Here is a 14,484-nt window from a genome sequence, read left to right as displayed (position 1 = left end):
CTATACACAACATACACACTGCTGCTGGCAACCGCCAGCTCACCATTCCGGCATACACTATACACAACGCCACTGCTGTATAACAGCCGCAACTCACCATTTGGCATACACTATACACAACATACACTGCTATATAACAATACCAGCTCACCATTCCGGCATACACTATACATAACATACACTACTATGTAAGCCCACCGCTCACCATTCCGGCATACACTATACAACGCTTTACCACCTGTAACAACCTCTGAAACTCACCATTCCGGCATACCCGCCTTTAACGCCACCACTATATAACAGCCTCTGGCTCACCATTCCGGCATACTATTCTGTATGCACTACTGTGGAAAACATACCAGCCTCACCATTTCCAGCACCTGCAACTGCACTGCAACCTTAACGACCGCAGCTCACCATTCCGGCATACACTATACACAACATACTGCTATATAACAGCCAGCTCACCATTCCGGCATACACTAACCACAACCTTTACCATGTAACCGTACGGCTCACCATTCCCGGCATACCTCTTAACCACTACTATATAACCCAACCTCTAGCTCACCATTCCGGCGGCATACACTATACACAACGCCTACTATATAACAATATCTAATGTCGCCATTCCGGCATACACTATACGCAACATACACTACCACCGTAACAGCCTCCTGGCTCACCATTCCATCATACACTATACTAACGCCACCGCTATATAACAGCCTCTAGCTCACCATTCCCGGCATACACTATACACAACCTTACGCCACTACGCAACAACCTCATAATCACCATTCCGGCAACACTTATACACAACGCCCTGCTATCCCCAACAGCCTCTGGCTCACCATTCCGGCATACTACTATACTGTACCACTACATAACGCTCTGGCTCACCATTCCGGCAAACACTATACAACGCCACCACTATATAACAGCCACCAGCTCACCATTCCGGCATACACTATACTGTATACCACTATATAACATGCAGCTCACCATTCCGGCGCTACTGTACAACATACGCTACTGTATATAGCCACCAGCTTCCTACATTCCAGCCATACACTGCACAACATACACTACTATATAACAGCCACTAAACTCACCATTCCGGCATACTATACAACGCCACCGCAAAGCAACCGCAGCTCACCATTCCCGCTGCCACTATACAACATACACCACTATATAACAACCTCTCACCATTCCGGCATCCACTATACAACGCCACATAACAACCTCTGGCTCACCATTTCAAAGCATACACTGCAGCATACACTGCCACCAACAGCTACTCTAATACCATTCCGGCATACACTATATACTGTATACACCACTACATAACAACCTCTAGCTCACCATTCCGGCATACACTATACACAATATAAGCCACCACATAACAGCCTCCAGCTCACCATTCCGGCATACACTATACACAACATACACCACTATATAACAGCCTCCAGCTCTTCCATTCCGGCACACTACACAACTACACTATACTAACAACCTCTAGCTCACCATTCAAAGCATACACTATACAAAATATACTACTATATAACAACCTCCGCTCTGTTCGGCTTTACTACACAACATACACCACTATATAACCAACCTCAGCTCACCATTCCGGCATACTACCTGTACCACTATATAACAGCCTCCAGCTCACCATTTCCGGCATACACTATGCACAACATACACTTTCTACTATATAACAGACAGCTCACCATTCCGGCATACACCTAGTATACACCACTACATAACAGCCTCAGCTCACCATTCGGCATACACTATACAATATACACCACTACACTGTAGCCTCCAGCTCACCATTCCGGCATACCACTATGCAACATACACCACTGCCTAACGGCCTCCAGCTCACCATTCCGGCATACACTATACAACATACACCACCCCTATATAACAACCCGTCTAGCTCACCATAAGCATACCTATACACAACCTTCTCACCCATAACAACCTCTAGCTCACCATTCCAGCCACTATGCTAAATTACACCACTATATAGCAACCTCTGGCTGCCATTCCGGCATACACTATACACAACATACTACTATATTGTACCAGCTCACCATTCCGGCATACACTATACAAATACACTATATAACAACTCTGGCTCACCATTCCGCGCCACTATACCTTATACACCACTACAGGACCTCTAGTTTTTCCATTCCTGCATACACTATACCAACATACACACCTTTTCTGTAACTCCTAGCTCACCATTCCGGCATACACATATACACAACATACACCACTACATAACAATATCTGGCTCACCATTCCAGCATACACTATACACAACATACACCACTACATAACAGCCTCTAGCTCCTACATTCCGGCATACCACTATACACAACATACACACCATTTTGTAGCCTCTAGCTCTTCCATTCCAGCATACTACCACAACAACATGCATTCACTACATAACAGCCTCTAGCTCACCATTTAAGCACCACCACTACTGTAGCCACAACCATTTCAGCATACACTATACACAACATACGCTACACCGCCAGCCACCAACATCCTGTTCCGGCACACTACACAACACGCTATCTCTTCAGCCTCTAGCTCACCATTCCGGCCACACTATACACAACCTCACACACCACTACCTGTATTACTCTAGTTCACCATTCCGGCATACACTATGCAACATACACCACTGCATAACAGCCTCTATTTTTCCATTCCGGCATACCTGTACAGCATACACCGCATATGCATAACGGCCCTAGCTCACCGTTCATGCAATACTTTTCTTTATCGCCAGCGGCCACAGCTCACCATTCCGGCATACACTACTGTATACATCGCTGTATAACGACCTCCCAAAACACCCATTTAAAGCGTACTATATACTAATACACTGTATGTCAACAGCCACCAGCATCCCTTTCGTCGCTTATACACTGCTATAAGCAATATCTGACTCACCGTTCCGGCATATACGCGCCCTGCTATATAGTACTCAACTCCCCATTCCAGCATACTATACAATATACACTACTATGTAACAGCCTCCAGCTCACGCATTTGTCCGCTTTCCCGCCTTATGCACAATATACCATACTATGACCTCACCAGCTCACCGACTCGCGCTACAACCCTTTTCTCATATAACAACCACCAGCTCCGCCATTCCGGCATCACTACAATATACACTACTATGTAACCTCAGCTCGCCATTCCAGCACTTTTCTGCACAGCGCCACCACTGTCTATAGGCACCAACCACCATTCCGCTTTACTTCTATTATACACCACTATAATAAACCTCCTGTTCGGCACACCACAATACCCTGCTATATAACATCTCTAACTCCTTCGGCGCACAACATACACTTGGCCTCAAACATGGTTTCAGCGCCACTATACACGCGCCACCACTACATAACAGCCTCCAGCTCACCCATTCGCTTTGCTGTACATATACCACCTGTAGCCCTGTGCATTCCGGCATACCTATGCAGCATACCACTACACGCTTGTCCTCTAAGCCTGTTCCGCGCCACCTCTATGCCTACTATACGCGCCTCTGCTCACCATTCCGGCATACCCACTACATAATAGCCTCACCATTCACCACAACCATCGTCACCAGCAGATCGTAGGTTTAAATCCTTCTGTTATTTTACCATTTCTCTATGTAAATTTGTCAGCTCAAATATACATATAATTTTTTGTTTTACAGTTTCAGTTGTATTGTAAATTAGTCCAAACTAGTTTAGTCATCGTCAGTTTGGTGATGGGCGGAGTAGAGGAAAACCTATCGGGGTGGAAAGTCCTCTAAGCTGGTTTTAATTCCTAGTTTTATTCCCTGGTTTTAATCATTAGTTTTGTTTCCTGGTTTTAATCATTAGTTTTATTCCCGGTTTAATCCACAGTTATAATCACTAGTTTTATTCCCAAGTTTTAATCCAATAGATGCAGGAGTCTAGTTTATTTCAGCTGTTGAAGGAGTGTTTGGCCAAGCATAACTTTTCGTACCCCACGACAAAACTTGTTTAACACCAGCGTACCTCACACTGGTTTGGCTGTAGTGACGTATTAAGACAGTTTAGGTAGATTGTGTCCTGGAGAGATACAGTTTAGCTGTAGTGTCCCCGGGAGAAAAGGCCTTTGTTGATGTAGCGGCCAGACGTTTAACTACAGTCTTGGGTGTCGTTTGTTTTAGTCCAGTGTGGCGCAGTTATGTATGAGAGGAAGTTCTTCTTCTTCTTCTTCTTCTTCTTCTTCTTCTTCTTCTTCTTCTTCTTCTTCTTCTTCTTCTTCTTCTTCTTCTTCTTCTTCTTCTTCTTCTTCTTCTTCTTCTTCTTCTTCTTCTTCTTCTTCTTCTTCTTCTTCTTCTTCTTCTTCTTTTTCTTCTTCTTCTTCTTCTTCTTCTTCTTCTTCTTCTTCTTCTTCTTCTTCTTCTTCTTCTTCTTCTTCTTCTTCTTCTTCTTCTTCTTCTTCTTCTTCTTCTTCTTCTTCTTCTTCTTCTTCTTCTTCTTCTTCTTCTTCTTCTTCTTCTTCTTCTTCTTCTTCTTCTTCTTCTTCTTCTTCTTCTTCTTCTTCTTCTTCTTCTTCTTCTTCTTCTTCTTCTTCTTCTTCTTCTTCTTCTTCTTCTTCTTCTTCTTCTTCTTCTTCTTCTTCTTCTTCTTCTTCTTCTTCTTCTTCTTCTTCTTCTTCTTCTTCTTCTTCTTCTTCTTCTTCTTCTTCTTCTTCTTCTTCTTCTTCTTCTTCTTCTTCTTCTTCTTCTTCTTCTTCTTCTTCTTCTTCTTCTTCTTCTTCTTCTTCTTCTTCTTCTTCTTCTTCTTCTTCTTCTTCTTCTTCTTCTTCTTCTTCTTCTTCTTCTTCTTCTTCTTCTTCTTCTTCTTCTTCTTCTTCTTCTTCTTCTTCTTCTTCTTCTTCTTCTTCTTCTTCTTCTTCTTCTTCTTCTTCTTCTTCTTCTTCTTCTTCTTCTTCTTCTTCTTCTTCTTCTTCTTCTTCTTCTTCTTCTTCTTCTTCTTCTTCTTCTTCTTCTTCTTCTTCTTCTTCTTCTTCTTCTTCTTCTTCTTCTTCTTCTTCTTCTTCTTCTTCTTCTTCTTCTTCTTTTATTTTTCTTCTTCTTCTTCTTCTTTCTTCTTCTTCTTCTTCTTCTTCTTCTTCTTCTTCTTCTTCTTCTTCTTCTTCTTCTTTTCTTCTTCTTCTTCTTCTTCTTCTTCTTCTTCTTCTTCTTCTTTATTTATTTCTTCTTCTTCTTCTTCTTCTTCTTCTTCTTCTTTATTTCTTCTTCTTCTTCTTCTTCTTCTTCTTCTTCTTCTTCTTCTTCTTCTTCTTTCTTCTTCTTCTTCTTCTTCTTCTTCTTCTTCTTCTTCTTCTTCTTCTTCTTCTTCTTCTTCTTCTTCTTCTTCTTCTTCTTCTTCTTCTTCTTCTTCTTCTTCTTCTTCTTCTTCTTCTTGAGGGAAAGGCTGTAGGAAGGGAGGTGGAGGAGGAAGGATAAGAAGAAGGAGGAGGGGGATAAAGGAGGAGAAGAAGAAGGAAAGGAAAGACCAAGAAACAAAGAATACTAGAAAAATAAAGAAGACAGAGGAGGAGGATGAAGAAGAGGAAGGAAGGAGGAGGAAGATTGGCATCTTGGGTCAAAAGGGTTCCTGTAAACTTGTCTATCAAGTAAGTTAAGGAACGTGCCAGCCCACCCCACCGACCCTTAACTCTGGCACTGGTGGGTTGGAGTTACGCAGTTGATTGGTGGTTGGGTTAGGTAAGGTTAGGTTAGGTTATGGAGGTTGGGTTAGTTGGATTGGGTTAGTAGTTGTTGGTAGTGTTGGGTTGGGTTAGGATTGGAGGTTGGGTTGGGTGCAGGGGTTGGGTTAGGTGGGGTTAAGTTAGGTGTTAGGTTAGGTTAAGTTATGGAGGGTTGGGTTGGAGTTACGCAGGGTTGGGTTAGGTAGGGTTAGGTTAGGTGGGTTAGGTTAGGTTAGATAGTTATGGAAGGTTGGGTTGGTTAAGTTAGGTTAGGTGGTTAGTTGGTAGTGTTAGGTTAGTTATGGAGGTTGGGTTAGGTTACGCAGGGTTAGGTTAGGTAGGGTTAAGTTAGGTAGGGTTAGGTTAGGTTATGGAGGGTTGGTTGGTTACGCAGGGTTAGGTTAGGTAGGGTTAAGTTAGGTAGGGTTAGGTTAGGTTAAGTTATGGAGGGTTGGGTTAGGTTACGCAGGATTAGGTTAGGTTACGCAGGATTAGGTTAGTTGCGCAGAGTTAGGTTAGGTTAGGTTAGGTTACGTTAGGCAGATGTCCTCAATTCATGTAGCCAAAAAGCTGAACTTATGTGTTTGTGTTTACCTACAGTCCTGTATAACTCAGGTGTAATATTTATATAATAAAACTCTTTTTGGATAATATTACAAACTAAATATTGTAAACTCACATGAAAATCAGGTTTCATTAATTTAAACTGTGATTCAGGCATTGCAAATGACAGAGGTGCGGAATTGGGTTGAGATTCGCGGTTTGGGAATTATTGCGTTAGGGGGTTCAGATTCAGGGGTTCAGGGTTTGAATTCAGGGGTTCATGGGTTGGATTCAGGGGGTTTGTGTTCATGGGTTCGGATTCATGGTTCAGGGGTTCGGTAGTGTGTGCTCAGGTGTGTTTGTCCCTTGCTGATGACCACCCGGTACCAAGGAACAGTGCCAATCATCATCACCAGGAACAGTGCCACTCATCATCATAGGAACAGTGCCATTCATATCCTGGAATATTCATCACCAGGAACAGTGCCACTCATCATACAGGAACAGAGCCACTCATCTCACAGGAACAATGCCATTCATCGTCACCAGGAACAGTGCCACTCATCATCACAAGGAACAGTGCCATTCATCATCACCAGGAACAGTGCCACTCATCATCACCAGGAACAGTGCCACTCATCATCACCAGGAACAGTGCCACTCATCATCACCAGGAACAGTGCCACTCATCATCACCAGGAACAGTGCCATTCATCATTACCAGAACAGTGCCATTCATCATCCAGGAACAGTGCCACTCATCACCAGGGGCAGTGCCACTCATCATCACCAGAACAGTGCCACTCATCTCACCAGGAACAGTGCCACTCATCATCACCAGGAACAGTGCCACTCATCATCACCAGGAACAGTGCCACTCATCATTACCAGGAACAGAGCCATTCATCGTCACAGGAACAGTACCACTCATCATTACCAGGACAGTGCCACTCATCACCAAGAACAGTGCCACTCACCATCACCAGGAACAGTGCCACCAGGAACAGTGCCACCAGGAACAGTGCCACCAGGAACAGTGTCACCAGGAACAGTGCCACTCATCATCACCAGGAACAGTGTCACCGAGAATGTCACCAGGAACAGTGTCTCGGAACAGTGCCACTCATCATCACCAGGAACAGTGCCATTCATCATCACCAGGAACAGTGCCACTCATCACCAGAACAGTGCCACTCACCATCACAATGTCCAGGTGTCACCATGTCGTAACAGTGAGAAATGAAAGGCAGGACTGTGGTAGCAGCTCAGGGAGTGTGGCCTCACAAGTCTCTCTGTCAGGTAGAATTAACTCTGTCTCTGCTGATGTATTGTGGTGACTGTGTGTACTGCTGCTCTCTCTCTCTCTCTCTCTCTCTCTCTCTCTCTCTCTCTCTCTCTCTCTCACAAGGGTTCCGTAATACATACACATAATTACCTACTTCACAATCACTTAGCAGGGCGATGGATTGGTCTAATCGCCTAAAACTCAGGACCAGGGAGAGAGGTGGATTGGGTCCTATCATCCAGTCCCAGGTTAATATACATCTACCTGTGTTTGAGATGATAGCTAGAGTGAACTAATCCTCTGTCCCATGTTAATTTAGTTAATGGAGGAGGCGGTGTGGGGTGTGTTGGAGTGTGTGGGTGTGCGTGTGGTGGGGGAGGTTTTGGAGTGTGTGGGTGTGGGTGCGTGTTTCCTCATATCATCATCATCATCATCATCATCATCATCATCATCATCATCACCACCACCACCACCACCACCACCACCACCACTTGCACCACCATTACCACCACCACCACCACACCCCACAACCACCACTTGCACCACCACCACCATTACCACCACCACATACCACTTGCACCACCACCACCACCATTACCACCACCACCACCATCATTACCACCACCACCACCACCACCACACCCACAACCACCACTTGCACCACCACCACCACCACCACCATTACCACCACTTATAATAACACTTACAAAAATTGCTTAAGTCCCTGGACGTGTGGGTAAATTACTGGCAGCGTTTACTCCTTGTGTCCTTAAGTGTTGGTTTACCTTACTTAATGACGGCTTGGGCAGGTGCAGCTCTCATCCTCCATTACTTGTGGGTGTACTTATAATTTGTTAAGGTTACTTTTTAGTTTTCTTTTACTTTTGGTATTTTTGTGTATTATCAGTTTTACTTTTTGGGTAACATATATTTTTGAGGCTAAACATAAACACACATAAATACAAAGACTCACACACACACACACACACACACACACACACACACAAACACACACACACACACACACACACACACACACACACACACACACACACACACACACACACACACACACACACACAAACACACACACTCACACACTCACACACACACACACACACACGCAGGTCTAACAGGCAGTGTAAGAAACTCCTGAGAATGAAACTTTTGGCTACAAGTTAGTGAAGGGGAGATGACGTTGGGGAGGGGAGGTCAGGAAGGGGTGAGGGGCAGGAAAGATAGGGTGGGGAAGGAAGAGGATGAGGAGGACAAGATAGAGAGGAGGAGGAAAAAGGAAGGATAGGAATAGAGAGGACATTTCCCTTTCCTTACTAATAACAAATAAACACCTGTACTCTTCTAATTAACTCCTACAGGTGTGCTATATATTATTCCTGTAACCAGAATATAATTATAACACAGTTATGAGAATTTAATTAACATCCACACGCAGGTAACAGTATGTGACGTACCTGGGTGGCTATTGACGTCACACATCCACACGCGGGTAACAGTATGTGACGTACCTGGGTGGCTATTGACGTCACACATCCACACGCGGGTAACAGTATGTGACGTACCGGGTGGCTATTGACGTCACACATCCACACGCGGGTAACAGTATGTCGTACCTGGGTGGCTATTGACGTCACACATCCACACGCGGGTAACAGTATGTGACGTACCTGGGTGGCTATTGACGTCACACATCCACACACGGGTAACAGTATGTGACGCACCTGAGTGGCTATTGACGTCACACGAGGTATTAAGGCTTAAGCAGCTGCCTCGATAAATGGCTGAAAATCTGCTTCTGTCTCGTGTTGTTTTGTGGATGTATTTTGACGATAGTGTTGGTGGCCCGGGCCTGAGTGTTGGTGGCGGGCCTGAGTGACAGGCCTGGGCTGGATGGCGGCCCGGGCTGAGTGATGGCGGCCCGGGCTGGGTGTTGGCGGCGGGGCTGAGTGATGGAGGCCGGGACTGGGTGATGGAGGCCCGGGCTGAGTGTTGTGGCCGGGCCAGGTGATGGAGGCCCGGGCTGGGTGATGAAGGCCTGGGCTGGATGATGGCGGCCCGGGGCTGAGTGATGGCGGCCGGGCTGGTGGTGTTGGCGGCCCGGGCCTAGGTGGTGGCGGGCCTGGTGATGAAGGCCTGGGCTGGATGACGGCCCGGGGCTGAGTGATGGGGCCGGGCTGGGTGTGGCCCGGCCTGAGTGTTGGTGGCGGCCTGGGGAGGCCTGGGCTGTGATGGCGGCCCGGGTGGTGATGGAGGCCGGGCTGAGTGTTGGCGCGGCCTGGTGTGGGCCCCTGGTGTGGCCTGGGCTGGATGTGTGGCCCGGGCTGAGGATGGCGGCGGGGCTGGGTGTTGGGGCCAGGGCTGAGTGATGGAGGCAGGACTGGGTGATGGAGGCCGGGGCTGAGTATTGGTGGCCGGGCCTGAGTGATGAGGCCGGGGCTGGGTGATGGTGGCCGGGCCTGAGTGTTGGTGGCCCGGGCCTGGTGATGAGCCCGGGCTGAGTGATGGAGGCCCGGGGCTGGTGATGGAGCCCGGGACTGGGTGAGGCGGGCCTGGTGATTGGGGCTGGGTGATGGGCCAGGCTGAGTGATGGTGGCCCGTGGCTGAGTGATGGAGGCCTGGCTGGGTGTTGGTGGCCCTGGGCTGGGTGATGGTGGCCCTGGGCTGGGTGATGGAGGCCCGACTGGGTGATGGTGGCCCTGGGCTGGGTGTTGGCGGCCCGCTGAGTGATGGAGGCCCGGGCTGGGTGATGGTGGCCCGGGGCTGAGTAATGAGGCCCGGGACTGGGTGATGGTGGCCCTGCTGGGTGATGGTGGCCCGTGGCTGGAGTGATGGAGGCCCGGGCTGGGTGTTGGTGGCCCTGGGCTGGGTGATGGTAGCCCTGGGCTGGGTGATGGAGGCCCGACTGGGTGATGGTGGCCTGGGCTGGGTGTTGGCGGCCTGGGCTGAGTGATGGAGGCCCGGGATGGGTGATGGCGGCCGGATGGGTGATGGCGGCCCGGGATGGGTGATGGCGGCCGGGGCTGAGTGATGGCCGCCCGGAATGGTGATGGCGGCCCGGGATGGGATGGCGGCCGCTGAGTGATGGCGGCCCGATGGATGATGGCGGCCTGGGATGGGTGATGGCGGCCCGGGCTGGAGTGATGGCCGCCCGAATGAGTGATGGCGGCCCGGGGCTGAGTGATGGCGGCCCTGGGATGGGTGATGGAGGCCCGGGGCTGAGTGTAGGAGCGTGGCGTAACCTTAGAGATGGTCTGTGTGTGTGTGTGACCTCGAACCACACACACACACACATACACACACTACATAATACATACTTGCATTATTAACCACGTCATTTGTCTGTCCAATTGATGGTCAGGTCATACATAGGTGACATATACAACCGCCACCACAACCTCCACAACCATCATAACCACCACCACCACACCACCACAATCATCACCTCCACAACCTTCACCACAACCACCACACCTCCACCACACCACCACCATCACCACCTCCACAACCTTCACCACAACCACCGCACTCCACCACCGCCATAACCACCACCACACCACCATCACCACCACACCTCCACCACCACACCACCATTACCACCACCATAACCACCATCACCACCACACCTCCACGACCACCATAACCACCACCACCATAACCACCATCACCACTACCATAACCTCCACGATCACCACCACCACTACCATCACCACGAGTAAGGGGATCACACCATTACTACCAACACCACCATAACCACACCTAACTAGATTACACCACTACCACTGCACCACAACATCACCACCACAGGTAAAGGGGATCACTTCAGAATTTAGACAAGAATTTGGTGAAAAGAAAATATCGCGGAGAAGAGGCGGTGATGGCCGTGTTGAGACGCTGTGGGAGGAATCTAGACAGGAATGAGTTGGAATTTGAACGGGAATGAGGTAGAATTGGTAGGAATTTCCAGTGGTCATCTTACAGGAATGGGAATATGTGAGAATCTTCAGCGGGTATATTACTGGAATGGGAATTTGTTTATATTTCCAGAGGGACTTTAATGATTTTATGTTTAAGAATAGTGTATAGAAGTTCACACACACACACACACACACACACACACACACACACACACACACACACAAACAACACCAATTCCTTTAAATGAAGAACAAATTGGACCAAGTAAACGACGTGAGGCTTAAGGTGGTAACAACCGCTGTTTATGTACCCTACATACATACATACATACATACATACATACATACATACATACACACACACACACACACACACACACACAGGCAATAACAATCGGACACAAGGAGGCGATTAAGAGCTAAACGAGGCCATTCAAGGGTAATGAAACCAATGAAAACTTAACAGTGATAATACTGAAGAAACGGCTTGGTTATTGTGCCAGTACTTGTTACTTAACTTAACTGAACTTAACTTAACCTAACCTAACTTAACAACCCAACTTAACTTAACTTAACCCAACCTACCCAACTTAACTTAACTAACCTAACTAAACCTAACCTAACCTACCTAACTTAACTTAACTTAACTAACTTAACCTAAGCTAACTTAACTTAATCCCAACTCTAACAATCACACAATCATACACATATACACAGGAAGAGAAGAACACAGAGAGAGAGAGAGAGAGAGAGAGAGAGAGAGAGAGAGATGATGATAAAGTTACGAGAGGACTTTTAATTTTGACTTGTGTCTTGTCAACGTCACGACTATGTGTGTGTGTGTGTGTGTGTGTGTGTGTGTGTGTGTGTGTGTGTGTGTGTGTGTGTGTGTGTGTGTGTGTGTGTGTGTGTGTGTGTGTAATAATAATAAGATGACTATCAAGACACCATGCCAGTCTGTCACTCATTAAGACACTCAGCCACTCAGTTTGTCACTTAACACCCAACCACTCAGTCTGTCAGTCACTCAGCCAGTCGGTCGGTTGGATGTCAGTCGTCTGGTCGGATCAGTCGGTGAGTCGGACGTACACACAAATCTTCCCCTCTGTTTACATAGCAAGGCCTGACCACTCCCTCCCTTTCTCTCTCTCTCTCTCACTCTTTCTCCCTCTCCCACCTCCCCCCTCTACCTTCACGATTTCCTCCATTCCCCCCCCGCATTCCAGAAAATCCCCTCATCCCACTTACTCTTTCTCCTCCTCCCTTTTCCACAAACCTCCCTGCCCCTTTCCACATGATTCTATATTCTACCTGTGTACGGAAATCCCAATTAGTGTGGCAGGGTGAGAACTATTTAGTATCTCTCTCTCTCTCTCTCTCTCTCTCTCTCTCTCTCTCTCTCTTCATAAACCCTCCCTTCTTCTCCTTCTCCCTTCCCCTCAATCCTTCCCACCACCACCACCACCAACGTCTGGCAGGGTGTTGTAAGTAGTCGCGTCGCGTATATGGTCAGACCGACGTTTTATGGTTACGACAAATAATAATAATAACAACAACAACAACAACCGTAACAACAATCACAACAACAACCGCAAATAACAAGACAAACAAGAACCAAGGTGCGGTCATGTGTTATTACGACCGCCAATACAGCGGTTGGTTAATTACCTCCACCTCACATCGTTCATTGTCTTGGGGGCGGCTTCCTAGGTCCTACTCTCACTATTAAGAGGAGAGGGAGGGGGGTAGAGAGAGGGGAAAGGAGAGGAGGGGGTAGAGAGGGAAAGGAGAGGGAGGATAGAGAGAGGGAAAGAGAGGGAGGGGCAGAGAGGGAAAGGAGAGGGAGGGAGAGAGAGGGAAAGGAGAGGGGAGGGGAGAGAGGGAAAGGAGAGGGAGGGGGGTGAGAGAGAGGGAAAGGAGAGGGAGGGGGTAGAGAGAGGGAAAGGAGAGGGGAGGGGGGATAGAGAGAGGGAAAGGAGAGGGAGGTAGAGTGAGAGGGGAAAGGAGAGGGGAGGGGGTATAGAGAGAGGGAAAGGAGAGGGAGGGAAATGAGAGAGGGGATAGAGTGAGATGGAAAGGAGAGGAGGGGTAGGGAGGGAGGGAAAGGAGAGGGAGGGGGTAGGAGGGAGGGAAAGGAGGAGGGTAGAGGAAAGGGAAAAGGAGAGGGAGGGGGGAGAGGGGAGGAAAGGAGAGGGGGTAGAGTGAAAGGGAAAGGAGAGGAGGGGTAGAGGAGGGAAAGGAGGGAGGGGTAGAGGGAGAGGGAAAGGAGAGGGAGGGGGTAGAGTGAGAGGGAAAGGAGAGGGAGGGGGTAGGGGAGGGAGGAAAGGAGAGGGAGGGATAGAGAGAGGGGAAAGAGAGGGAGGGGGTAGGAGGAAAGGGAAAGGAGAGGGAGGGGGGGATAGAGAGAGGGAAAGGAGAGGAAAAGGAGAGGGAGGGGTAGAGTGAAAGGGAAAGGAGAGGAGGGGGTATAGAGAGAGGGAAAGGAGAGTGGGGGATAGAGTGAGGGAAAGGAAAGGAGGGGGATAGGAGGAGAGGAAAGGAAATGAGGGGATAGAGAGAGGGAAAGGAGAGGGAGGGAGATAGAGAGAGGGAAAGGAGAGGAGGGGGATAGAGAGAGGAAAAGGAGAGGGAGGGGGGGAGTGAGACGGAAAGGAGAGGGAGGGGATAGAGAGAGGAAAAGGAGAGGGAGGGGGTAGAGGAGACGGAAAGGAGAGGGAGGTAGGAGGGAGAGGGAAAGGAGAGGGAGGGGGTAGAGTGAGAGGGAAAGGAGATGGAGGGGGAGAGAGAGATAATCGCAAAAAGTGACCCAACAATTTGCAGAGACAACATTGTGCAAAACCTAACTTAACTTAACCTTGTGGGCGGGGTGTGGGGTGGGAGGGAGGTGTATGTGGGATGGAGGAGGAGGAGGAGGCAGGAGAGGAGGAGGAAGAAAGCCCTGAACTAATTAGCATATTCAGGTCCTAC

The 14,484-nt window shown here is 48.2% G+C and overlaps 1 protein-coding gene across 1 annotated transcript in view; it reads right to left on the bottom strand.

The window, feature by feature from the left end:
* Positions 1 to 9,360: 9,360 nt before the first annotated feature.
* Positions 9,361 to 14,484, bottom strand: part of LOC121866258 (proline-rich protein 36-like) — an 84,473-nt gene continuing 79,349 nt past the window's right edge. Inside the window, exon 3 of the mRNA XM_042365874.1 lies at positions 9,361 to 10,818. Within this exon, the coding sequence (XP_042221808.1) occupies positions 9,361 to 10,818 (1,458 nt within the window). The remainder of the gene's footprint in view (positions 10,819 to 14,484) is intronic.

The sequence above is a fragment of the Homarus americanus genome, unplaced genomic scaffold (assembly GCF_018991925.1).
Source record: "Homarus americanus isolate GMGI-L3 unplaced genomic scaffold, GMGI_Hamer_2.0 scaffold29328, whole genome shotgun sequence".
Taxonomy (NCBI): Eukaryota; Metazoa; Arthropoda; class Malacostraca; order Decapoda; family Nephropidae; genus Homarus; species Homarus americanus.
This window is presented reverse-complemented; position numbering and strand designations above follow the sequence as displayed.